A 27,518-nucleotide genomic window follows, 5' to 3' on the forward strand; every position below is an offset into this window, starting at 1 on the left:
GAGTTTCAATTCCGTCCAAACGCATTGAAAGGCCATTGGATTTTCTTCGTCTTACGGATGAAGGTAGAAAAAGCGAGTTCGCTAGGAGCGGTTCTTTTGTTTTGAGAATAATGAGTGTAAATATTCACACAATACGCTCTAACAGGCTTTGTGTTGTAGCTGGTAAACTAGCACATCGATACAAACGTATTATTGATTTGTGCACGGTGAAATCATTGATTATACTGATGTTTTCTGCTCGATAAAACGGAAATGGACGATTACGACGAAGTAGCGCTCTACCCTATCGCCCGTCCTTCTACCAGACATGTTTAACCTTTCCTATATTGTAACACGATCACTTGCGCGTTGTACTTTGAACAACACATGTGGACTGTTTGCTCCTCCTCGGAATATCTCCTGATCCTGACCCATATCGCAGGTTACAGTCTTCGGCAAATTTGTTCAGTTGGTCATGGATTTTTGGCTGGTGGACAGAAGTTCAGAATTATCTCACTACGCGGTGCTAGAGTGAAAGTGAATTTTCTGAATATGATATATCTTGGAATCTTGGCCATATAGAAGGTTACAGTCTTCGGCAAATTTGTCCAGTAGGTCAAGGACTTTTGATTGGTGGACAGAAGTTAAGGGCGCTGTGTGTAAGTAAATATCCTCAATATGATATAGGATAACCCCACCAATAGTGGAGGTATTGCACTAACGTACCTCCACTATTGTTGCGTTTACCCCATCTTGGAATCCTTGACATATTAAAAGTTACAGTTTTCTGCAAATTTGTTCAGTGGTGGACAGAAGTGTATAATTTTCTCACAACACGGCGTTAGTGTGCAAGTGAATTTCCTTGACCTACTGAACAAATTTGCCGAAGACTGTAACCATACACATGACCAGAATCCCAATATATAGCATATTCAAGAAATTCACTTGCAACGTTTATTTTTATCTAGTTCGTTTATTTGTAAGGCTCAAACGCGTTAGCTTTACGGAGCTGATATTTCATTGTTCTTTGTAACAAAATTTACTTATTTCTATGTCTAGTAGGAGTTGGGCCGAATACTCGCGGCTTACTCGAAGTTAGAGGGGTACATTGTCGAAGGATAGGAAAAGGGGGAACTTGCGACTAACTCCGTGTAATGAGAAAAATCTGATCAAAATTCCTTGACCCACTGAACCATTTTGCTGAAGATAGAAACCTTCCATAAGGTCAGGATCATGAAATATTCCATGTTGGAACCAATTATGTCAAACTCCGCACACTGTTCATTTACGCGGATTCGATTTACAATATCGTATTTTACCGCACTATTTAGCGTAATAATGTAAACGATTATGCTTTTATGTTCAAAACAAGTTTCTTGAGGAAACGTTGGGTTGGGTTCACATCGATAGGTAATTTTGCGAAGTTCTAGAAGGACACCATTTGAGAATAGGTTCGAGTGAATGAAATGTAAATTTTGACTGCTCGAATGATTTTGCTCCACTTAGTAAACATTTTGAGATTCAGTCTCTTACAAGATTCGGGAAATTTGAAAATTTCTAGATCCTGGATCAAAAAGGCTATCAACTTATCACTTGAAAAAAAAAATCAAGCTGAACATTGCATTAGGTCCTAAGTAACATTGATCGATTGTCTTAGTCGACTTTCTCTTTCATTAATAACTTCACCACATAACCGTTTCTTGTTGTGTTTGTCGTATTAGATGTTAGATAAAAGCTTCTTTTATTGATTTGTGTGCTGAACATACCTGGTAATGTCTTTACATGGCCGTGGGAATACAAAGAGAAAGTCGATGAAGAGAATCTGTCAATGCTACTTAGGACCTAATGAAATGTTCAGCTTGAAATATTCAATTTGAGGTTAGGTAAGGTTTTCTTCATTGCGGAGGCTTTCAGGTTTGAGTAAAACCAATTCCATTTATTTATATTTGAAAGACATGGAATTGTAATGATCTTTATCCCGATTGGGCTCTAGGATCAGATTCATGAATTGACCACTTTTACGGATGTTCCGGATCTTCCGGTGGACCATCCCGGTGTCCCCTGGGTCAACATTCAGGTCAAAACTTCGAATTCATTCTGATAAGACGTCTATGAGCGGTTTCGAAAAAAAAAACCGCGTAACTCTAGGATTAGTTTCATGAATTGACCACTTTTACGTATATTTCGGGTCTTCTGGAGGATCAGACTCGTGACTTTCCGGATGCTAAATGATCCCAAAAGGTGGGAAATTTTCTGTTTAATAATTTTTCAGAAGACACCGGGAAGTTTAACTCTTCAAATCACCCTTCAATAAGCGTTTGTCCCCAATTAGCTCTAATTCCATATGCTTCGTGTATTCGTTAATGCCGGTTCCTATAGTGCGGTCCCTATTAACCGTACTATAGGAATCTTGACTGTACTTGGTTTCGTTGATATAATAAAATGTTTGAAAATTGATTACTCTTTGCTTTACGGAAAAAGCCCATGCTACTCTAGATGAATGGGTAAAGCCTGTGAATTTCGATGACAAATGGTACATCGTATAAAGGTCAAAAGCTTGCAATCGATTTTGACCTCATCAGCAGTATTTTACGATTCTATCTGTGCATTGCTAAACGCTGACTTCTGGTTGTATGAAAATGATTTTTCAACTGTCGGCCTATTGACCATTTTGATCTGACGATCCATTCGGCCTAATGGTTCATGTTTACAATTTGTCCGATATCCTGACAAAGCGATTTTAACATTACCTACGCACGTTTGGTTAAACTTTTGGGCCAACAAGCATCATTTCTGATTTCACTGATTCTAACCTTCCTTCCGTTCAGGTAAACTCCCTCCAAACACGCCGAACGCTCAAATGCGCGTCGAAAAGTGGGCCCAGGAACGGGACGAAATGTTCAAACGCTCGCTCGGTCAGCTGAAGACCGACATTGTCCGGGCGAATTCCCTTGTCCAGGAGGCAAACGTCCTCGCCGAAGAGATGATCAAGCAAACCAAATTCAGCGTCACCCTGCAGATCCCGCCGGCCAACCTCAGTCCTAACCGGAAGCGGGGTGCGTTTGTCAGTGAACCAGCCATCCTGGTTCGTCGGATGAACTCCGGCAGTCAAATTTGGAGCATGGAAAAGCTGGAGAACAAGTTGATCGACATGCGAGACATGTACCAGGAATTCAAGGATAACAACTTTACGGTGATGGACGAGAACAAGAACAAGTCGGATCCGTTCTACGAGTCCCAGGAGAATCATAACCTCATCGGTGTGGCCAACATTTTCCTGGAAGTCTTATTCCATGACGTAAAACTGGACTACCACACGCCAATCATCAGTCAGCAGGGAGAGGTGGCCGGTCGACTGCAGCTGGAAATCAGTCGAGTTGCTGGGATGTTCCCACAGGATCGGATCAACGAATCCGCCTCGGAGAGTTCCCAGGATAGTCATGAGGATGATGACCTTTGTGATCCTCCTAGCAATCAAGTCACCTGCCGGATTAGTATCAAACAAGCTTCCGGTTTGCCGCTTTACCTATCCAACTTTGTGTTCTGTCAGTACTCGTTCTGGAATCACGAGGTAGCAGTCGTCCCGGCTACCAATCAGGAAGTGGCCGCTCACAATCAGAATATCACATTTAAGTTTGAACATGAGAACGATTTCAATATTACAGTCAACGAAGAATTTCTGGAACACTGCACCGATGGGGCATTGTCGATTGAAGTTTGGGGGCATCGGTCAGTTGGGTTCTCCCGAGCGAAGGATTGGGAAGTGGAACAACAGCAGGCGAAGGCTCGTTCACTTGCCGACCGATGGGCGGAACTGTCCCGGAAGATTGAACTGTGGGTAGAGATTCACGAGCTAAACGACAACGGTGATTGGGCTCCGGTTGATGTTCAGTGTTCGAAGGATATGCTTACCGGTGGAGTCTACCAGCTGCGACAGGGATTCCAGCGGCGTATCATGGTTCGCGTTAAACCGGTGCAGAACTCCGGGACTCTACCGATCATTTGCCAATCGATTATTAACGTCTCGGTAGGTTGCGTCACTGTTCGGTCTAAGCTGCAGAAGCCGATGGATTCATATCAGGAAGAAGATCTCACGGTGCTTCGAGACAAGTGGAGTGAAGCCTTGGGTCGTCGTCGTCAGTACCTGGATCAGCAGATTCAGAAGCTAATCAACAAGGATGACAAGACGGAACAGGAGAAGGAACGAGAACAGAGTCTCGTAAACCAGTGGGTCTCACTGACCGAGGAGCGAAATGCCGTACTTGTACCAGCACCGGGATCTGGAATTCCCGGAGCTCCTGCATCCTGGGATCCACCCCTGGGAATGGAACCGCACGTACCTGTCCTATTCTTGGATCTCAATGCCGACGATCTGACCACTCAGAGTGTGAACGACGAAGTCCCGATTGCCGGTATCAATTCAATCTTGCCAAAGGAACACGGAAACAAGTTCTACAACCTGCAGATCATTCAACATCAGGACAAGGACATCTGCGCCTGTTGCAGTTGGGACTCGTCGATACACGACAGCCCGGCGTTGAACCGGATGACGGAGGCCAACGAGCGAGTTTACCTTATTTTGAAGACTACGGTTCGGCTGTCGCATCCGGCCCCGATGGATCTGGTGCTGAGAAAGCGGTTGGCGTTGAACATCTACAAGCGGCAAAGTTTCACGGATCGGCTGAAAAAGTTGCGCCTCGGCCGGACGGAATTGGGCTCGCTCCAGTCGGGTGTAACGTACGAGGTGGTGTCAAACATTCCAAAGGCTTCGGAGGAGCTGGAAGATCGCGAATCGCTGGCTCAGATTGCCGCTACCGGAGAGGATGTGTCTGCTAGCGATGGGGAGACCTATATCGGTAAATTGTTGAGTTATTTGATTAGCGGTTTCAAAACAGTAACACTTTTTTTTCTAATTACAGAAAAATATACCAAAGGAGTCTCAGCGGTGGAAAGCATTCTCACCCTGGACCGTCTGCGACAGAGTGTGGCTGTGAAGGAACTGGAACAGGTCCGTGGTCCAACGTTATCAATGCGAAAGACAGCCAGCGTGCCGAACTTCTCACAGGTACAGTATAATCCCCATAAACCCCCTCCATCCCGCTTCCTTGTGCGATTCGTCGTCGTCGTCGTCATCGTTAGTGTCGTCGCTGCAGCCGCCGGGCAAGAAAACTTGCTTCAAATTTCCCAACTTTTTTTTATCGGTGACAATTTTGTCTCCGTCTTCTTTTTTTTCCGTTTGTCGAAACACGTTTTTGTCAAATTCCCACTTGGAAATTTTATACACTTCCTTGTACTGCGCCTCTCCCACTGTAAATTTACGATCATGCTTTGAACAACTTTTCCTTTCGGTTCTTGTCTTGTTTTCTCACGTTGTTATTTATATCGTCTGTCTTCTTTTTCCGGCAATAGCAAAGATACCCCAAGCTAAGGCACACAGTGTTGTCCTTTTGATCAATATTCTTTTCTTTTTCGCATTAATTTCTGCCTAAAACCGCCCTCCACCCCCCAAAAGCCCATACCTTTGATGAAATCGATTCAAATTGATACACCACCTACCACAGCTGTCTCTCTCTCTCTCTCTTTCTCCGTTGTATGTGCATACGCTTTAACACTTTGAACATTTATCTCTCTATTTATACATTATCTGCACGCTGCTAACAATATTCCAAAAAAATCATAAAAACCAAATTGCCAAAAAAAAAAATCAAAATTTGAAAACCAAAATCGACCACCTTATCTGAAACTAAAAAACCCGCAAAAACACGCGCCAAATCAGATCGTAAAAGATACCCGGGAATATACTGGCCTCACCACCTCGATGACCGTAAGTATCGTAGATGTGTTGCTTACAGTTTCACTTCCTCCTTCTTCTACTCTTGCGTTCTTCGTCATGATTTTCACTCTTCACTCTAGTTTCACTTATATGTTTTGGAATACGGTTCCGACTTCTTCGTCTTCTTGTTTTCTGTGTGTGCGACAAGCATATCAGTATGTTCGTTTCCGTTCCGTTTTGATTTTGTGTGTTTTGGCTACACTCATTTCTCCGTCCTGATCTCGCGGGCCAACCGAATATTTGTACCTAATTGTTGTAAAAAAAAGGACGATTCGTCGGACTTTTAATTAGCGTTTAAGGATCCATTAGTTCGATACGTTTGTTTGTGTAATAGAAAAATTCAAGTCCAACTTTCAGTGGTTGATACGTGTTCTAAACAGGAATTTTCTCTCTACCGTTCTAGATGAGATTCTTTGATGCGTCGTTAGAATCTCTGCTGGGCATCGGCCGTTCGGAATCGTTTGCTGATTTGAAGATGGGACTCAATTCAGGTAAGACATCAATTATTATTCAGATTGCAATTTGTTTTATCTAATATCCTTATTTCCAGCTCAAAGCACCCGTGAAACGGGAACGAGTCGACAGAAGCTGAAGACCAGCACCGCTGGCAGCAGTGATGAATCGCCAAATTCTTCCTACGGAGCAGGTAAGTGCACTTTCATTCCCCTCCAGTTCTAGAATCGCAACCCTTACTGTAAGAAACAAAGCTAGCTCGTCCCTGTGTCTAGGTGCTTTTGAATCTAAAAAAAAACAATCCAACACCGAAAACTACCAAGTAATCAGTCAAATGAGTTTTGTGATTGAAAATTGCATTGTGTATACTAAATGTACTCGTTTGCACTCATGAACAACACTATCTCACACAATATGTTAGAAATTGTGCTAGTCTGAGGACCAGGACATTCTACAATGGATTGAAACCACCCAGAACAAGCGATCCGGCAGAGCGAACAAATCCCAACCAACTAACCGAATCCATTGTATTGTATTCTTCTCTTTCTCTTTTCTCTCTTGTTTCACTCACACACTTTCATTGGAATGCAGCTCGTCCCACATTCCTAAACTTAAACATAAATTTGAACTCCCTGCGATTACAGCCAACTAAGCGTACGTAGAGATTGTGTCTCTCATCTTGATTTCCGTTCCTTACGTTCATTATAGCTCGATGTCGTGTTCCGATGATTGTTTTCCGTTTTCAGTATTTTTCTCAAATCCGACCAAATACCAAGTCATTTCTAATTCTCAATTTCCATTTCCTCAACAACAACAAAAACAACAACAGCGTCCCCGGCGGCCAGCAAATTGGCCCTGCGGATGACAACCCTGCACGAGGAGCCACTGATCAAGCAAATCTGCTACGAAGAGGAAGGCGAAGATCGATTCAGCGAACCCGAGTACGCCGATTACGATTTCTACGAGCCCGCCAAAAAGCCCAGCCTCTCGAAGATGAAGTCGTCCTACACGGTGGAATCGTTCATCGACATCGACAAGCGGCCCAACGATCTGGGCGGAAAGTACGGTGGCACCGGAATGTCCAAAGGTAAAATCGGATCCATGACCGGTGGTGGTGTTGTTGGCACTGGTGGAGTTGGTGGTGGAAATGTCAAAAATCAAAACATTACCGCTGGAACGCCCAGCATGAGCTCGTCTACGTCCAGTGGATACGGGTCGCAGGCCGTCTCCTGCAGTAACCTTACCAACGACGACACGTACTCGATCCGATCGCTTAGCGTCGGGGAAACTCCAGGTGAGTGTAGGATGTTTCGATGTTCAATTCAATGCCCTCTAAAACCATCGAAAGATTGTGAATAGGCAAGAACCGTTCTCGGAAGTTAATATATTTTTTGGTTCAGTAGAGCAAGCCTAAGGGATTTATAAGATAGGGGAAATGACTCTAATGTTGGCCTAAATATTGGGTCCATTGATAAAGATATTCTGTTCTTCAATTTTTGTTGAAACAATGCATTATCTGGACAATACAAATAAACAGGTTTGGTTGCTTGTGAAGAGTTGTCGAAACATGCTTTCCATCGAAATTTATGTAAAGGCTCAATATTAGGGACACATAGGCCTCCTGAACAAGTTCTAATGGTGTCCAAAGCATTTAGAAATATCTTCCAATGCAATTCCAAAGAACTTGATTAAGTCCAGATTCCGAGTCAAAGTCAGAAGATTTCTATGACAAGTCCAGCGAATAGCCGTTCCATGACATGTCCAGATAGATTCCTGAGGCTTAGTATTACATTACTAATCCTTCTCAAATTCTTTATTCCTAAGCAAGTTTGGAGGGTTGTCAGGGCATGCTCATAGAATAACCAGACTAGGTCAACATCATTTATCGGTGATAGGTATAATAAAGGTTTCAGTAATTACATTAGCAGTTTTTAGCGATTTTTCAACACCTCCCCCTACCCTCTTTTTAAGACTTATATAACTAAATCTTAAATATATTTAAGACTTAACTTAAGTCTTAGGAGTGTTATAATATTAATATATTATTATAACACTAAATACCCCTCCGTCATAACATCGGATGTTCTAATTTCTGCATTTGTTTGGTTTAGTTTAGTTTTCTTTATTATCGAGACTTTCAGTCTCTTACCCACTGGAGGTTCTGGAAGGGAGCCCCCTTAGTTACAAAGTTTGGTATGGGTAGGGCTTCAGAAGGGTAATCCCCTAGTTACAGAGCTAATACTGGGGCCCCAGAAGGAAGCCCCTTTAATTGAAGAGTTTGGAATATAGGTGGGAGCTCCAAAAGAGGGCCCCATACAAGCAGAGTTGCAGTTTTATCAGAGTTGTTGCTGTCATAATTCATGTGGTGTTGTAGTAGAAACCATCCGTTAGCGTTATCCATTTGAGAAAGTAATGTAGGTCGAGTATTGTCGGTCATCCAGGTTCGTATTCAAGTGAGAAGCTAAGGTCGGTCTTTGTGGGGGTGGTAAAAAATGTGATCGGGTTCAATGGGTCCAATGGATAAATGTTGAATATATTCCAGTAGTCTGTCCTCATCTGATCCACTGGTAGAGTCCGTGAAAACCGCGATTGGTCTGTTGGAAAATATGTATAGTACTGATCCGGTAGCGGGTGGCATACAGTCATGAGAGAGTCCGTAATTCCTATACCGACACCCCCGTGAGCTGCGGAGCCGTCGGAATATCGGCTTATATGGCCGTTTTATACGGTTCGTTGAAGCTCTGTTACCGATTTCACTAGTACGGGGAGTTGGATCCTGCCTTAAACTTCTTTTTAACCCTCCGTTACTCGCGCCAACTTTTGTGACACGAGTACTCGTGCGTTGTACTTTGTACAGCAGTGTGAGTTTTCCATTGCCATTTTGCAGTCGAGCTACCAATCAATATGAAACTAACGGGAATTCCTTAAAAAACTTTTTTTAATTAACTAAACAAGATAAACTTTTATCACAGTTTACCCCCAAAAATGCGGATAATAGAGAAAATATGAATGGAAACCGGGTAAACGGTGTCCGTACTACGTGGGATTTGATTTAATTGGTTACAACATGGAAAATATCGAGATCCTGACCAGATAGAAAGTTACTGTCTTGGGCAAAGTTATTCTAGAGATCATAAAATTTTCGCTAGTGGAGAGTAGTTCAAAGAGAGTAGTTGTAAAATTAGCGCATGTGATATTTCTCGAGATCCTCACCAGATAGAAAGTTACTGTCTTGAACAAAGTTGTTCAGGAGTTTAAAGCCTATTTTTTTGTGCACAATGTTTCAGAATTTTCTCACTACGCGGCGCTAGTATACACGTGAAATTTTCACGTATAAAATATCTCGCGATCATGACCAAATAGAAAGTTACTGTCTTCGGCAAAGTTGTTCAGGAGGTCAAGGTCTTTTGGCTGGTGAACAGTAGTTCAGAATTTTCTAAACAAAAAACGAGAATTGGACGTTTTCAGGGGGTGTCCTTAACCTTATGATCGGGAGTGTACGGTTTTATAAATTTCTCCATTCAACTGAGCAAAAGTGCCTCACTCTCTGAGTTAGTCTCGTTGTCCGAACCACCAGCCAAAAGACCTTGACCTCCTGAACAACTTTGTCGTAGACAGTAAGTTTCTATCTGATCAGGATCTCGAGATATAGCATATGCAAGAAGTGTACATGTATACTAACGCCACGTGGTGAGAAAATTCTTAACTACTGTTTACCAACCAAAAAGCACAAAGCAATAGGCTTTGACCTCCTGAAAAACTTTGTGAAAGACAGTAACTTTCTATCTGGTCAGGATCTCGAGACATATCACATGCGAGAATTTCACATGTATACTAGCGCTACGTAGTGAGAAAATTCTGAACTACTGTCCGCCAGCGACAAGGCTAGGATCTCTTGAACAACTTTGTCGGAGACAGTAACTTTCTATCTGGTCTCGATATATTCCATGTTGTAATCACTTAAGTCAAATCCCTCGTAGTATGGTCACAGTTTACGCGGTTTCCATTTACATTTTCCCTATTATCCGCCTTTTTAAGGTGTTTACTGTAATCAAAGTTTAGCTTGTTTAGATCAAAACAAATTTTTTGAGGAATACTCGTTTGGTAACTCAGCAACAAAATGGCAATGGAAAACTCATGCGTGTTGTACAAAGTACAACAGCGCGAGTAACGGAGGGTTAATTGTCAAGTCAATTACGGGTCTGGGCAGGTTCCAACCCTGGACACCGGGGGCAGCACAAGATTGGCAGCTTCAAAAAGAAGTAGGTTTGCCTCGGTAAGGAGGAAAACTCCTTCGTCAGAGCCATCTGTCTTCTCAGCGAAACTGATTGACCGCTTACAGATCTGTGTGGTCAGTCGGTCCAAGAGTAACATTCCGCTCTAGGCGGGAGAAGACCGAAGCAAATCCGGACAGCTTCTCGGTACGTGGGGCCAATTTGGAGATTAGAAGATTGCGGGCGAGACAGGTGATTTCGATGCCGTAGAAAGACGTGATTGGATAATTGCCCTGGCAACAGCGATAGAACGTATTTTTAAACGGGACAACGGTCCCATCGATGCTGATAGGGGTGCTGAGAGGACGGTGATGGTGTGAACTCTTCAGTTATCAAAATGGCGTCCAAGCAAGAGGAACAACGCATCAAATTTATGCACGTGCATCGCGAAAATCCAAACAACTCGCACGCCGACTTACGTCAAGGCAGACTTCAAACAGCTTCCTGGGCAGGAGTCTTATACAACAACCAGAAGGGGAAAGGTGACAGACGTTTCCAAACAAATGAAACTGTAGAATTTCGCTAAGAAATATCTGGTTTGGCAGGCTATCTGTACCTGTGGCTTGAAAAGCGACATTTTCATTGCAACCGAGACCGTCAACCAGGAAATTTACGTGAACAAGTGTCTGGAAAAGGCCATGCAGTGGACAAGAACCCTCCCAACAACGCCAGAGTTCCGCCCAATCGAAAAATATTGGACCATCGTCAAGCGGAACCTGAAGAAGAGCATGAGCATGATTGACTGCCCACGGTTGCTACTCTGTTATTGCCAGACCAGCTGTAATTACACAGAGAACCAATAGACGATGCTTGGGACTAGCAATCATCCTCAATGTGTAAAAACTGGTGATCTCAAACTAGGCAATACCAGCGCCGGCCGCGCCCGAACACAGGTCAAGAAAGGAAGATGTAGGAATGTGTTGACGTGACACTCGCTTTGATGGAAGCCGAGAACACCTCTGCACTTCCACGAGGAATCACTGGGATATTGGGTAATAGGGTTGGGTTTGCAGCAGGGCTCGTTTTGTTAAACGATAAGCTGAATTGATGTCCTAACAATCATATAACGCGAAGGAGCTTGGGATTGAACCCACGGTCTTCTGCTCAGTAAGCAAAAACCTTTGCCACTAGGTAGACGAGCTCCTCTTTAATCACCGAGTTGCTGTTATTACCATGTAGTCATGTTAACAAATAAAACGATTGACGAATCTTGAATGTGGATGGGCTTGAAATTAGACTCATGATGTTCTGCTCAGCAAGCAAAACCGGTTGCTCTAAGGCCACCGAGCCCCTCATATCACATTATAGCGTTACTCAAGTGTTTATAACTATTCAAACCCTGCACCGACGACAACGAAAAGTTTTACAAAATACACGATAAACAAGCGATCTTACCATACATTTTTAATATACCACTGCAACCCACAATCTTTGAAATCCTAAAACTAAAAGCTACGAAAGAGTACTTAGGCCATTATTAAGATCCACTTTCACGCGACGTTCAATGTTTCAATTTTCTCTTTACGCATGGTTCAGGCAACCATAACAAGCTATGACCGACGTGACGATTGTTTAAGACCTGGTTAGAAAAGCTATTCAAATGAAATTACGTTCTCGATTCACTTGGCATGTAATGAACAACAGAAATTCCCGATAATTCATATTTTTAGCGGTTGATGGTTAATTTTAAATATACTAACGGTACTGCCTACAGCGACTACGACGGCGATTACAACAGCGAATACGACGGCACCTACGACAACGACAACAGCGAATTTGTAACTTACCATTTGCCTAGGATACAACACCTTTGCCCGGCACCTCCACTGGTTCTTCATGTCCGCTATCTGTCACTGTTTGCAAATATCTAATAGCAATTACCTTTGTTGTGATACTTCCTGCATTGATATGGTCTGGTCATCTGGGAGGAGGGTCGCATCTAGTGCTTTCCCCAGGAACTGTTCACGGCCACCAGCTACCGCCCGGTCCAGTCTTGGCCGTATCCAGCGAGGCTTCCTTCAGCTTACTCACAATCTCCGACACTCAGTGCAAATCGCAGGCACACTTACGCTAGTTACAAAAAAAAACACACCCGTGCAAAGAAACGGATCCAATAAACGTCACTCTCGCGAAAGCACACCCGTCGTCTTTGAACGGCAAAAAAAAAGGAATCGGTGGGCAATTTTGTGCTACGGATTTCCACAATCAACCGGGAATGCACGAATCTCACCACACCCAACTGCGAAACACGTTCAGAAGCACTTTTGGTACACTTTCGTTCGAAAACATTTATTATTAATTAAAAATTATTAAAAAATTAAAAAAATATATATCAAAAATAAACTAAATACATGCCAGGTTTGAAAAAATATATTTTCAAACCTGGAAGCGTGTATGTAATACCAATATCCATTTGATAACGGTGATGCATACATACGGGGCTTATTGTAAGTGAAAGTAACCTCGGAATGGGCGTGACTCTCCAGACATTCTGAAATGGGTTGCTGGATCTGCAATAGAGCTATCACCTTCTAACTCCCGGACTAAAGCTGTCTACAATGACCATAAATGCGACATTGTAGAGAGAGTTCTTCCATAATAACACTGCCGGCCAGTGGGGGTTAGATTGAATACACACACACACACACACACTTTCGTTCGAAAACATTTATTTTTTTTCAAAAATAATTGCGAGTGAACCAACATCATCACCGCGTAAATAAACTAAAATTAAAATTATCACTCGCGATGTCACAAATTTCAGGTCCGGGAGAAAAAAAATCAAACAACGCAGATAGCGTCAAATCTTCTGTTGCTTGCAAACATGATGAATCATCCGTCAAGCGGAACCTGTAGAAGACCAAAAAAAACTGTTGGAAGCGAGAAGCAGTTTAAGGCAAACTGGCGTTCTGCGCCGAATAAAGTAGACATAATCTGATGGCAGGAGTTAAACGAAAGGCCCGGTTATTCGGATTAGATGAACCAGATGCTTTGCTGAATATTTTGTCTGTATTTTATACTAATTGAACTTGAAAAAGAAAAATTGCTTGATTTTTTTTATTACAAAATTTTTATCGTAACACCCTTTATGTAACTTAAAAAGGCAAAATTTAAAGTGTGATTAAATTAAAAAATACTTATAAACATTTTATTATCCAGCAATCTGCACCAGGTTTGCGGATATAAATTCAGCATTCTTCACAAAACACTTTTAAAACGAAGGCAGGGCAAAAGTCACAAGATGGCAACACTATAGAAAAAAAAACAGATTTCATCATTAAAGAAAGAAATGTCAGGTCTTCAGCGTACTCACAGGTTTGATCGTTTTGAGCAACTTCCAAGAATCTACCAACATTCTATATCAAAGCGTTTGGAGTAGTGAATCATTAAAAAAAAACTTGTAGTCTTTGAAATTCAATAATCTCCTAAACGAAGCATATTATTTTTTTCTCGTTAAGTGATTCTTATGGTGCCATCAAATAAAAAAAAAGTGAGGGCGTTTCGAAGTATTTGCATTTAATTTTTTTTTTCAAATGAGAAAATCGCAGAGTTGGCAACACTGTAGAACAATTAAGATCACAACATTTGATTGTACGGTTAAAAAGGCCTGGTGATATTTTCAATCAGCTCGGAAAACCGATTAATTTGTTTATTTTCTCAAAGCTAGCTGGGCGCAGATATATAAAATACATTAGGCAATTTTTAGATGACCATCCGATACTGTGCGCTTATATGAGAGCAATTAGGTTAAGAAGAAATATTGCTAGATTCGTAGTGATAAAAACAAACGCTTTAAAAAATTCTACCGATATTTTTTTAACTTGTGATAAGTGATCTACAGGAAAGTCCAGAATACTTTGAAATACAGGCGCTTTTTTACAAGAATAAAAACAATTAGGTTTCACGTTTATCTCAATTTTGATTATCTCAACATATATCAAATCAATTTTCCACAAAATTCTTAAAATTTGTTCTTGCAACCCATATAAGAACATCATGCGATCCACCATCGCAACACATTGAAAACCCCTGATCCTTAGGGTATGCTCAAACAATGAAATTCAGAGAAAGTTTAAATAACTTCAATAGGAATATCTAATGGGTTTCTTAGACAAGTTCACAAAGCTTCCAAGCAAAAATCGAAAGGACTTGTTGTGTAAGTGTCCTTACAAGTAAATAACCAGAAGATTTCTGGAGCATATTAAAAGGATGGACGTTCTCTGGAAATGTTCCTTGGGGTCCCTGAGTATGTTCGGATGGTTTCAAGTGCACGCTCTATGACCCTAGCAGCACACATGTCACTGAACAATTGTGGTTACTTGTGTGCCACTTATTGCAATCACAATCAAGTTGCAGCAGCTTATTTCGATCGAAGTGTGCTGCTTGGGTGAGTTACCAGGGCCAGTCAACAAAATTTCTTGGTGAATGTCCCATAGGTGTTTCAGGTTGAGTCCAAAGGTCTTCAAGATCACGTCCATAGGATTTCCAGCTCAACTTCTAGCAAGTAACGTCACAGTGATAGGATAACCACTTCAAAAATAAAATTTTACGAGAAGGCTTCCAGTGCAATTCTTACGAACTTGTGGGTTAAAGTCCAATGATCTTCTGATTTTAAGGCAGTTCGGAGGATTTACATTCTTAGGACATGTTCAAAGAGCTTCTTGAATAAGTTCGGAGGTGTTCCAGTCCGGTCTAGAAAATTTTCAAGATTCAGGATCAGCAGAAAGATCCAAACAACATCCAGTATTAATTCAAAGTACTGCTAGACCAAGTTCAATGAACGTCTAGCTATAGTAAAAAGGTTGTTCGAGTCTTAAGGAGGAGCAGTGCCAGTGCATGTTCATAATACTTTCTATGCTTAAAGGAATTCTCACTTAATCCTCACGATGCCTCGAACAGTCCAAGGATACATTCTCCTGAACTTGGTGTAATACACAATTAATTACATGCAAACGCTTACATTAGTATGAGTACGTTTCTATTGAGTGCAGTGCAGTGCAATGTGCAGACGGCAGCTTACGAATGGCGCTGATTTCTTGTTGCTCGAATTTCGACTGAGGACTACCAAGTCATGTTCTGGCCCCGTAACGTGGGTAGATCACCTTTTTGTGGTACGTTACGGGATGAAAGATCTACCACCGATTCCTAGTCTTGATTACTTCAAACTAGGGGGACAGGATTTTTCAGTAATCAAAGGAACACATCTTAGTCCTTGTTACTTTTTATGCCTTGTTGAAAGTGATAAGACTCGGCTTTGTCCACCGAGGATGATCTTGAAACAAGGAAAAAATGAGTTAGTCAGTCTTCATATATGTGATTCCTAATCTTCTATTCGTTGTTCCATAGTTTGAAGTGGTTAAGACTAGGGTTCTGATGCATGGTCATTATCGGTGTCATTGCTTGTTTTTGTTGCTAAGGAATCCAATTTTGACTGACAAAGGGGCGCGCCTTTGGAGGGTATTTCAACACTCCGAAGGGTATAAATAGCGGGACCTTTCAATTAGAATCCTTGCGATGAAGGCAAGAATGACAACTGTATCAAAACCGAATACTTCATCATTTCTCAATAGTGATGAAGTAATACGACATGCACTAAACTAAGGACACGGGATATACTACAATAGATCAAATTACTGGTCGCAATAGTGTTATGTCCCGAACAAAGGAAAAAAAAGAGTTATGTTCTGAGGACCCTCAGGTCAAGTTCAAAAATGTTCACGGCAATCCAAAACATTCAGGGCAACAAACGAAATTCTAGAGGTCCCAAATGATCTATCATATCTCTGTTTTTCTCTTAATACTTATACTAGCTTTTAATGCGCGTACTAAGTATGATACTCGATCCCTATAACATCATCCGTTTGTATCATTTCAGAAACCATGTCACCGTCCAACATGCGAAACGACCACAACAATGCCAAATCGGACTGCTACACGCCGGCGGAAATCAGTGCCGGATTCAACGCCAGTGCAATCAGCAGCGAGTTCCCGAAGCGGGTAAATCCATTCCTGAAGGACGTTGCCAACTTTGACGAGCTGAATGGAAACCGGGAAGAGGAGGAGGAGGACGAGGACGAAGATGACGACGAGGATGCGCATCGGCCGTACAATAACCACCTGAAGCGGGCCAGTGAGCCGGCGATCATGCACTCCGCTTCGACGGATATGATCAGCGAGGAGGATGAAGGTGTTGATGAGGAAGTTGAGGAAGAAGAAGAAGAGGAGGAGGAGGCGACCAGGACAATTGAGGAAATCGGTCAGGAACAGCAGCAGCAGCAGCAACAGCAACAGGATGAGTGCAATCGGAACGAAACGGTCGATGAGGAGAACAACAGTTCGAAGTTGATGCAGGATTCTGATGGTAGGGTTCTTTCTATGCAGATGTACATAGGAAATTAAAATGTTTTTTTTTTCAGTTATGGAAAGCAGCTTTTCCACGCCGAGCAAGCATGAAAATATCCCGGATTGGGTTGTCGTTGGCGAGTCGGTGCAGATTAGGCCGTACAATACGAGTGGCGTGATTGCGTTCGTCGGTGGAACGCATTTTCAGGTAAATATTAACGATTGTACTTGAGATAGTGATCTGGTGATAAGGTTGGATTGTTTGGCAATGACAGGGTGGAACATGGATCGGTGTGGAATTGGACACCCCAACCGGTAAGAACGATGGCAATGTGCAAGGAATACAGTACTTTACCTGTAAGCAGAAGCATGGCATTTTCGTCCGAGTGGATAAGCTGATCCTGGATAAGCGTGGTCGCGCAATGCGAGAGCTGAAGAGGGCGGAAAAGATGAAGGGTAAGTAGTTTGATATGCTTTACTCGATTGATGCGTGCTTGTAACCAGTGGGTATTCTATTCGACTAGCGGAATTCGCTGGCCAGAAGGGTAAACCGGTCAGTGCCAACGGTCCACGCAAATGATACGGGTTTAACCGTGGTCTCAGCACTGCGATGATGTCGAGTGGCTCCTGTTCGGCTGCCGCGGTGTTGAGACCGATGCCCCGGAAGCGTTTCGTACCCAAATCTGCTTCCGTTGCGGCATTCGGGCGTAGCAAATAAACATGTAGCAGTAATAGCACATAACCTCCCCCACTTCCACGCCCGCTCGCTGCGCTAGCTGTCTCAGTCAGCCGGGGTCAGTGGGTGGAAATGCTGGAGAGTTCAATCAGTAACCGAAGATAAAAAAAGAGATTCGTTTCATCAACCCTAGATCATCCTCGATAGTGTACCTTGTTTTTTTTTCGTAATTAAGTTTACAAAGTGATATATACATACAAGACGGAAGAAGAATTACCCACTAAAAAATGGTATGTGTAAGAAAACATGATTTCAGAGCAATGGAAAGGATAATAATTCTGTATGAAATTGTTTCTATTATTTATACTTTTGTATTGTGTGACAAAAAGACAAAAATGCATCCATACCAAGTCCATACCTAAAATTCGGAGGGAGGTAACAAGAAATCTAAAAAAATATATATATTTATTGACTAAGCGTTTGCAAGTGCATTCTAGATAGAGCAAGTGAAAAGCTGAAATTTAAACGTGTCAGGAAAGCAAATTTTACGATCCAAACGATATAAAAGAAATAAAAAGAAACCAACCAGTTCTGTCCAAGGTCATTAGAATGAAATACAACCACAAACAAGCTCTAAAGTATAATTATATTATCATCTATTGTATACACTAAGCAAAGTCAGATTGTGTAAATTGAAAGAGTTTTCACCTAAGGAGAAAGCATTATTGATAAAATGGAACTATATATTGCTAAGAGAATCAAGAAAACAACAACAACAACAAAAACTTTGTAGCCAAAATCAGACGAAGACGAAAGCTTGAACGGCGATTGAGATAAGCATTATAAATATTTATATTTATACACACTCATATTTAAAAAAAAATATGGAAAGACAACAACAACAACAAACCAAGAAAGTACGTTATATAAAACGTTTTACTCTACTCCTTTGCTACTGAAAACCTTTTCAATCTCTTTCTTCTGCAACCTATACAAAACAATAGTAACGAAGCCACACACGAGCAGCTCGCAAACAGTTTACCCATTGCGACAGGATATCTTCGAAGCAACCCACAAGCTTGAAGCCGATACCTAGTTCGGTGCCCGCCGCATTGTGTAGAAAAGCTTAGAATAGAGTCAAACGGCTTAGCCCCGGCGAACCCCCACATAACAAGCAAAACTCTTACCCCTTCTAAATACCTACATATTATATTAAATTCCATGTGATGATGTGTCCAGTCGCGCATTCCGTAGGCGACGAAAACAAGCAAGAAGACTACCAAAAAAGAAAACATTCATTAAGTCCATCCCTTTCAGCGCGATTTTTTTTCGACTCTGGTTTACACAAAACGATTTTGGAATTCGGAAATTAGTAGCTGGATACCCGAAAATATACATATATCATTAGTTGGTAGGAATCTTGTAAAAGTTAAAGGAAAAAAAAATGAAATGATTTCTTCTACACCCGCGCCCTCGATATTTTTTAAGTAGTTGAAATGTTTATTTTTCTCAGTGTAGTGGAAAGACAAAGAAGTAATTGCAAAATAGAAGGCGATTGAGACAAAATTTGAAACGGGGAAATTTCACCCCAAACAAATGTAAGCACGTCCATACTTTTTTTTTCCTTTTCAGGCAAAAGAAGAAGAAAAGAAAATCTCGGAACCCCCCAAATGAATAAAGAAAAAAAAAAAAACAAACAAACAAATACACGAAACAAAAGAAAAGAAAGGCGTTTAAACCAGTAAAACTTCAAATTTCTCAGTGTTTTATAGGCAATAATTAGGGCAAAAGCTATCAGGAAGCTATTTTAGAGAAGAAGAAGAAGAAAAAAACGAGGTAGTTGAGTTGGACCTGTTGGGTAATAATTTATGCAAAAAAAAATGACTTCTTGTGGTTGAACTGCAAACTAAATAAAAATAAGCAAGAAATATTGTTGAGCATCGAATAGAATGGCATATTATGTAGTGCCCTGCATAGACTAGTGATGAGATATGGGTAGGCATTAACAGCAAAACAAAACAAAATGTATCAAGTAGAGACTTCGAATTGTAGGAATGAGAGCTAGGGGAAGAATAATAAAAAGCGCAGGAACGACGTGATTTAGGTTTTTGTGACAGGGAAGCTGAATTGTACAGTCATTCCAGATTGCAGTGGAACGGAAGCAGTTGTGTTCAGGCGGAAAATGCGGGGAAAGGATTCGGTTTGTCTAATCGGAAGAGGATCGTCGTGGTGCTAGACTGGCACTCACCAATCGTAACCATCAGCTGTCGATCAGTGAGATATGAGGGAAAGCATCACAAGAGGTTACCGCTAATGCCAAGTCTATGAAACTTGGCAAGATTCATCGACAATTTGTACTGTTTGAAAGACGTGTTTTGGAATAGTAGAAATCCACTGAAATCGTCCCATGTCTCATCTACGAATCTACCTTTATGATAATCTGTCATCATTGATTGATTGGCTTTAAAATAGATGGTCTGCCTTGGAGCAAATCAAAACAATTGCAGAGATCTCTAAGGAAGGAATTTCAGTGCGAGTTCAGAGCTTTCTTCCTTCAAAGTTAATTAAACATACGGCAAACTTGAGCACATGACTACAATCCTAAAACTACACACTTGGATTTTTGCCGAGATTGGCACCACCGAGCGGCTCGGCATTTTATTTTGCTGGATCTCTTGTTGAGATTCATATAACAAACGGGAATTTGGTTCAGATTTCATTAAAAATAAATGCCGAGCTGCTCGGTGGTGCCAATCTCGGCAAACACATTTAAGTGTGCACGCCTAAAAATCACCGACTGGAAATTTCTTAAATGTTGATTAATCAATCAATCGAAGAGAACTTCTGAGGGGGGCTGCTAGGAAATAATATTATGGATTATAATTCCATGGGAATCTACCCAAGTAACCAACAAGCCCGCTAATTCGCCTTTTTGCTTGGGTAATTCTTAAACTAGTTCAAATAATTTTTGATTTTGATATTGCGAGAATTATGTTGACCTTCATCTCAATTATCAAGGCCACATTCCAGAACGTGAGTGGATCATAATGTCTAAAATGAACCACATGCCCCAACCAACCTCTAGAACGGCTCCCATACATTCTCCATGCTGAATCGTGAGTCCCTCCTTTTCCCACATCATTGCATGCACAATAATAACCCAATGCAGGTCAATTGAATATGCCTAAATGAATTAGTTGCAATGGTAGTATGAACAGTAATGACAGCAGTGATGGAAAAGTTCTCGGAAAATCACTATGACTCGCGATTTTTTTCCTTGGTGAACTTCATGAAATATCGCAAATTTTTCCAACGCTGAATGACAGTATAATATACTAATTGAATAAAATTAAATCGATTCATATCTGAATAAATCCACTTTATCCTATAAAATCTCTAAAATAAATCTAAATAATATCTTTTTTTATTATAGTCACTTTAGCACTCTTGAGTCATTCGTGACTTCTAGATGTGATATACATTGCACCCGACCGAGTTCGCGACATTGAACTTATCGAAACTGATTGTCGATCCGTTTCCACCATATTAGATTGTGCGTCACCTATCGATGAGATTATTATTCTGGGCGACTTTAATCTCACTGGTGTTTCGTGCAAACCTTCCCACAGTGGCTTTCTCTTTCCGGACCCCGCTGGTTCTGCTTTCCATCCTAGATCAGTTAGCCTTCTCGACAGCTATAGCGCAGCGACGTTATCTCAAATCAATCCCGTGGTTAACGAGAACAATCGTAGCTTAGACCTCTGTTTCGTAAGCGCTCAGGATACGGCTCCATTCATCTCGTCGGTTCCTTCTCCACTCGTAAAGGAAGTTCCTCATCATCCTCCTTCCGCAGCTATGTCAGGAATACCTCAAGGATGTCATCTGGGACCGTTGATTTTCTTACTCTACTTCAATGACGTGAATTTAGTTATCGAAGGTCCACGACTATCGTATGCAGACGATCTCAAAATCTACTTACGGATCTGCTCGATCGATGATTGTCAATTCCTCCAACGTCAGTTTGAAGCGTTTGCCAGCTGGTGCCATTTGAACCGAATGACAGTAAATCCTGCGAAGTGTTCAGTCAGAAAGAACCAGTTATATTTCACTATGCTCTCCGGGACACCATTATTGAACGTGTGAGCCATGTAAAAGATCTAGGTGTCATCCTGGACTCTCAACTTACATATAAGCAACACATCTCGTACGTTGTCGACAAGTCGTCAAGGGCATTGGGCTTTATCTTCAGAACAGCTAAGAATTTCTCCGACATCCATTGCCTCAAGTCACTGTATTGTTCCCTGGTACGTTCCATTCTAGAATATTGTTCTGTGGTTTGGAGTCCGAACAACAACAATGGTACTGAGAGTGTCGAGTCCGTTCAACGCCGCTTTCTGCGATACGCGTTGAGAATCTTACCTTGGAGAGACCCGTTTAATTTGCCCAGCTATGAAAGTCGCTGCCAGCTGTTCGACTTAGAGCCTCTTCGCACCAGAAGAGATACTTCAAAAGCCCTGCTTGTCGCGGACACGTTACATGGCAGAATTGATTGCATGGCAATCTTGGAGCAAGTAAACATTAACGTCCAACCCCGAATGCTTCATAACAATGTCAGCATAACATTGCCACTACGTAGGACAAACTATGCAATCAACGGCCCTTATTACCGATGTCACTTCACGGTGAAGTGACAACTTCTCACTCACGGTGAAGTGATTCCCATTTGATTTACACGGCAATCACTTCACCGTGAGTTACAACTGGTCACTTCACTTCGTTTTCACCGTGAAGTGACACTCGTAATAAGGCCCAACGCAACGGTGCAATAGGCGGACTGCAGCGAGTATTTAACCGAGTTTCATCAGTATTCGATTTTCACCTGCCACGACTAACACTTCGGAGACGTTTCTCTTTATTCTTCTCCAGAAATGAAAACAGTCAATGATCATGTTTTAATGTTTTGTAGTTTTAACTTATTTCTTTAATTTTAATTTTAAGTTAAACCATCATTGGGACCATATCGAGCCTGTTGATGCTGACAAATAAATAAATAAGAGCTGGAATTAGGGCGATGATCTCTCGATGATTTCTCGGAAGTCATGGCTCTCCCTGGCAAATCGATATCATCATCGAGTAGAGGAAGACTTTTCCTACCCGATGGATATGTTGGTTTGTGTAGGCGTGCCTTGAATTCCGAGAAATCAACAAGAGAAGTCATTGTTACGCCTGCTTACGGCTGCTACGCCCTAATACCAGCTCTCTCTAGACTTGTCCGGGGTGAGATTTGAACTCGTGACTTTGGCGTGAGAGGTACACGGAACCGAAAAATTACCCAAAATTAAGTTCTTTTATTCATCTCCAATGTTCCGTTCAATAAGCTAATTTTCAGTAAACCGCTTATAGTAGTTTACATTTCACTACGGCAAAAATAATTACTTACTCGTGAGTATTTTCTACCCAAAATTAAGTTCAATTGACTCAAATTTGAGAATATCTCATATACTCACTAGTAGCTTATTGAACGATAGTCATGAGAAAGTCGAATCTCTCGTTCCGTTTTTGACAACAACAAAAAGTGAGAGTGGGATGCAAAACTCAAAATTACCCAAAATTAAGTAAAAAGAATTTAAATTTAGGGTAATTTTTTCTGTGTATGGATGTTAACCACTACGCCGGGGTCGTCCCCAAATAATGGGGGATATTCCGAGAGTCGAATGGATTTTGGTCACTAGTGATTTGCACAGAGAGTCACGTCGCCACGACGTGACTTTTCTCACTTCACTAGCGACAAAAGTCACTTCGACTCTCGGAATAACCCCCAATATCTAGACCTATTCTGCGCGGCGTGTGAGGTGAGGTGACTCACTGTCACTAGTGAAGTGACAATTGTCATTTGATTTGCATAGAGAGTCACCTCACCCGAGGTGACAATTGTCACTTCACCATCACTTCACTGTCACCTCACCTCATACGTCGCGCAGAATGGGCCTAATCGTTTTTTATCCATCACACATCTCTAAAATATCGGGTCACATCTCTAACTATCTCATTACACACGGTAAGAAAAAAGTACCCAAAAGTAAGTTCTTTTCACTCATCTCGGCACTTTAGTGCAGGAACCTAAAAGTAGGTAAAGCGGGTCAAAGTAGTTTTCATTTACTTATGTGCAATTCGTATGGAATTTTCCACTCGCATTCTACCCAAAAGTAAGTTAGTTGTACGCAAAGGTAGGTAAATATTACTATACTCAACACTTTACTACCCTTGTTGGGTGGTTTTGCTCCTCCGTTTTTGACAACATTAGAAGGAGGAAAGGAGACAAACTTGTCAAAAGTAGGTAAAAGTGAACTGGCCGTTGGGTACTTTTTTCGAACCGTGCAGATTACGGTATTTGAGGATGCCGCGAAGGAGCGTCTCGGCGCGGTCCTATGCGATGTAGCATTGTAGATTGGCATTGACGGCACAGTTGAAAAATTTGCTCTTCCAGCAAATATAGACAGTTTCTTATGTGAATTTTCGGTGGAGTGAAAGAGTAGTACAAAGTCCGCCATGTTTCACACACAGTCTGACGTTTGCTTATGGATTTTCTCATAGCAGTAAAGAGCTACAGAGTCGATGTCAACGCCAATTATGATTTTGTCGTCTCTTTAATTCTCCCACTGTTTGAGTGGTTTAATGGAGAAACATTCACATTGCCTTCCCTGTCGTATTTGGGGGGGGGGGGGGGGGGGGGGGAGAAACCCCAAAGGATTCTTCGGTTTCAATAGAGAGGAATTTAACCAAGCTTGCAAATGCTCATTACAGCTAAAATGATATTTTTCGGATTTATGAAGTTATGAGATATTTTAATGATAATTGTTATTTACAAGATGAAAGAAGAGAAGGTAAAGTGTTTGTATGACACATAAAACCTGTCAATTTAGCTTTCAGAGGGTCACAATAGCGATTAGCTGTATCGATGAGCAACGCGATCAGCGATCATAAAATCGCTGTTGTGGCCTTCTGAAAGCAAAATTGACAGATTTTATATGTCAACCACAAACTTTTCCACCTCGTCTTTCTTCTTACAAATTAAAATTATTATTATAGTATCTCATAGCTTCATAATTACGAAAAATAGCATTTTAGCTGTAATGAGCAATTACAAGCCTGAATTTAACAGTTAAAAAGGAAGTAAGACAAGATGAGGACGTTGATAATGTCATGTTTTGGAGGCGTGTGTGTCGAAGGTGGAAGTGGTTGCGAACGAATTTCGGCCGATGGCTGGATTTCGGAAGTATTCAGTGAGGAATGGAGGTCTAGATTTTCAAGTTTTTGAAAATATAGATAGAGCTGGAATAAGGGCGTAACAGTCTTTGTAAACAATGACTTCTCTCGTTGATTTCTCGGAATGCAAGGCCTACACAAACCAACATATCCATCGGGTAGGAGAAGAGTCTTCCTCTACTCGATGATGATAATATCGATTTGTCAGGGAGAGCCATGACTTCCGAGAAATCATCGAGAGAAGCCATCGTTTACAAAAGCTGTTACGCCCTAATTCCAGCTCTATCTAGAAATATCAAAAAGCAGCTGCTGCTGGCTATTGGCGTTGACGAGAGCTCTGTAACTCTTTACTCCTATGGAGAAATCTCATATGTAACTGTAAGTCTATGTGTGAAACATGGCGGAATTTTTCTTATTCTCTCACTCCAACGCAAAACCCCATAAGGAACTGTCAAAATGTGTGTGAAGAAACGTCACTTCGGGACTGTTGTCAAGGCGAATAGCTGAGCGGTCCGAAATGCAATAAAGAAAGTGACAGCCCGTCAAACCGTGATACACGCTAAAAATTAAATGAGAGAACGGTTAGATAATTCTGACTCATTCAAGATTATCGATGAATAACGGATGACATCGGATTATAGCGGCAAGCGCGTGTTATTATTCGTTATGAATCGAAGAAAAATCGAATTTTTAAAAGCAAATTTGATTGAAATCCGTTAAATGAAATGTAGAATGGATTACTTTCGTCCCCCTCGTATTTAACTGTTAATAATGATCGAGATTGGTAAAAAGTAAGTCAAGTTGTTAGTTGATTTTTCCATCACGGAGTTTGCGAATAGCTCGATGGTATATTATTGTGATGCTGATAAGACGAATCCTGGGAAAGCATCATCCTCGTCGTTAGAGAAACCTCTGAAATCCGGGATGTTCAGTTGCTCATCGCTACTTGAATCACTGAGAGTATCTTCTGAGTCTTTGTATTCTGATTCCACCATTTCAGTGAAAAATCTTGTCGTGGCTGTTTTAAACTCTTCTTCTTCTTTGCATTTCAAGCTTATTGCATATCGTATATCCGGAGAACTTCGAGATTAGGGCGTAATTGCTTTTGTAAACAAACACGTCATTTAACGATTTCTTGCGAATTAAATCTCAATCTAAAAAACTAACAACACAAACAGGTAGAGGAATGGTTCCTCAATCATCTGGTATAGTTTGTTCGCGGGATTGTTCTTTCATTCGCGCGAAATCGGTGATTAACGTGTTTGTTTACAAAAGTAATTACACCCAAATCTCAAAGTTCTCCGGATATTAGCTTATTGCGTGCTCTCAACTTAATGTTCTAGATGCACTTCCTCAGTTATTAATTGAGAGCTTTCGATACCTGTGCCATTTTTACATTAGTATAATTGTGTGGCAAGTACAATCATACTCTATGCCCAGGGAAGTCGAGACATTTTCCAACCCGAAAAATTCCTAGACCGTACCGGGAATCGAACCCACCCACCTCCAGCATGGTCTTGCTTTGTAGCTACGCCTTTACTGACTAAGCTAAGGGAGGCCCTGAGGGCTGTTTTAAACTTGCTTCAGTTATTAATTCTCTTCTACATCGTGCCTTGCGCTGCATGGTCTTCCAGAGTACCAGAGTTGAGCCAAAAAGTTGAGCTCGTTTCTTCGGGACCTTCTGGTTTTAGAGTTACCTCTATGGTTTAATTGTGAAAGCAATTGAGGGCAGTCCATATCGCCATTTAAAAGTTTCGCTACAAATAAGGTTTGTTGCATTTTTCTTATGTGTTCCAATGTGCCAGGCTGCGCAAAGCCAACCTCAAAAATCTTTCCTGAACACGTTCTTTTCGAAGATCCCACACTAGCTCATATGGAGACCAGACCACAGATGCATTCTCAAGTATGGGTCGAACTAAAGAGCAATATAGTGCCTTCAAGCAGTGAGGGTCTTTGAAATCTCGTGCAATCTTCGAAATAAAGCCCAGTTGACGATTCGCCTTAGATATGATCGAGGAATAGTGAAGATTGAAGGTCAACTTTGGGTCCAAAAGAACAGCAAGATCAGTCATACGCTTTACTCTGCGAAGCGTTACATTGTCAATCCAGTAGTCGTAAAGGATTGAACTCTTGGAGCGGTGAAACGTCATCACTGTACACTTTGGGACGCTGATTATGAGCTTATTGCGACGGCACCAATCTACCAACAAAACTAGCAGAGCTTGAAGACGATGACAATCCTCAATCGAGTGAACTATGGTGTATAGCTTAAGATCATCTGCATAAACGAGACTGCATTTAACTCCCAACAAAGCTGCTACATCGTTGAAGAATAACGTAAACAAAAGTGGACCCACGTTACTTCCCTGACGTAGAAGAGACAGAAGATCCTAGTCGTACTCGAAGAGTTTGTCCAGTCAAGTAGGAATGTAACCACGACCTAAGTTGCTCAGACGCTCCTAGTCGGGAAAGCTTGCATGACAAAACCTTCTGGTCGATTTTGTCGAATGCGACTTCCAGATCAGTATATATGACGTCGACTTGTGCGTTATCCTCCATCGCGGTGAAGCATGTACTGGTGAAATACAAAAGGTTAGTAGCTACCTATCTACCGGGAATAAATCCATGCTGGTCAGTTGAAATGTAGTTCTTCGAGCGATTCAGGAAAAAAATCGCTCAAGATGATCACAAACAG

General features: G+C 41.5%; 1 protein-coding gene across 6 annotated transcripts in view; it reads left to right on the plus strand.

The window, feature by feature from the left end:
• The window catches only part of Khc-73 (Kinesin heavy chain 73), a 116,354-nt gene extending 97,888 nt beyond the window's left edge, over nucleotides 1-18,466 (plus strand). For 2 of the 6 annotated variants that reach the window (XM_065236863.1, XM_065236864.1), the window contains 11 exons: nucleotides 2,808-4,835; nucleotides 4,899-5,044; nucleotides 5,756-5,803; nucleotides 6,216-6,303; nucleotides 6,363-6,458; nucleotides 6,857-6,919; nucleotides 7,095-7,559; nucleotides 16,415-16,900; nucleotides 16,956-17,089; nucleotides 17,157-17,337; nucleotides 17,406-18,466. In XM_065236863.1, the coding sequence (XP_065092935.1) occupies nucleotides 2,808-4,835; nucleotides 4,899-5,044; nucleotides 5,756-5,803; nucleotides 6,216-6,303; nucleotides 6,363-6,458; nucleotides 6,857-6,919; nucleotides 7,095-7,559; nucleotides 16,415-16,900; nucleotides 16,956-17,089; nucleotides 17,157-17,337; nucleotides 17,406-17,461 (3,791 nt within the window). In that variant the 3' untranslated portion in view covers nucleotides 17,462-18,466. The remainder of the gene's footprint in view (nucleotides 1-2,807; nucleotides 4,836-4,898; nucleotides 5,045-5,755; nucleotides 5,804-6,215; nucleotides 6,304-6,362; nucleotides 6,459-6,856; nucleotides 6,920-7,094; nucleotides 7,560-16,414; nucleotides 16,901-16,955; nucleotides 17,090-17,156; nucleotides 17,338-17,405) is intronic. The other 4 variants (XM_065236868.1, XM_065236866.1, XM_065236865.1 and 1 more) reach the window with 4 other exon arrangements.
• Nucleotides 18,467-27,518: the final 9,052 nt, after the last annotated feature.

The sequence above is a fragment of the Ochlerotatus camptorhynchus genome, unplaced genomic scaffold, assembly GCF_037179485.1.
Source record: "Ochlerotatus camptorhynchus isolate MF236.1 unplaced genomic scaffold, CSIRO-AGI_Acam_v1.1 ptg000577l, whole genome shotgun sequence".
Taxonomy (NCBI): domain Eukaryota; kingdom Metazoa; phylum Arthropoda; class Insecta; order Diptera; family Culicidae; genus Ochlerotatus; species Ochlerotatus camptorhynchus.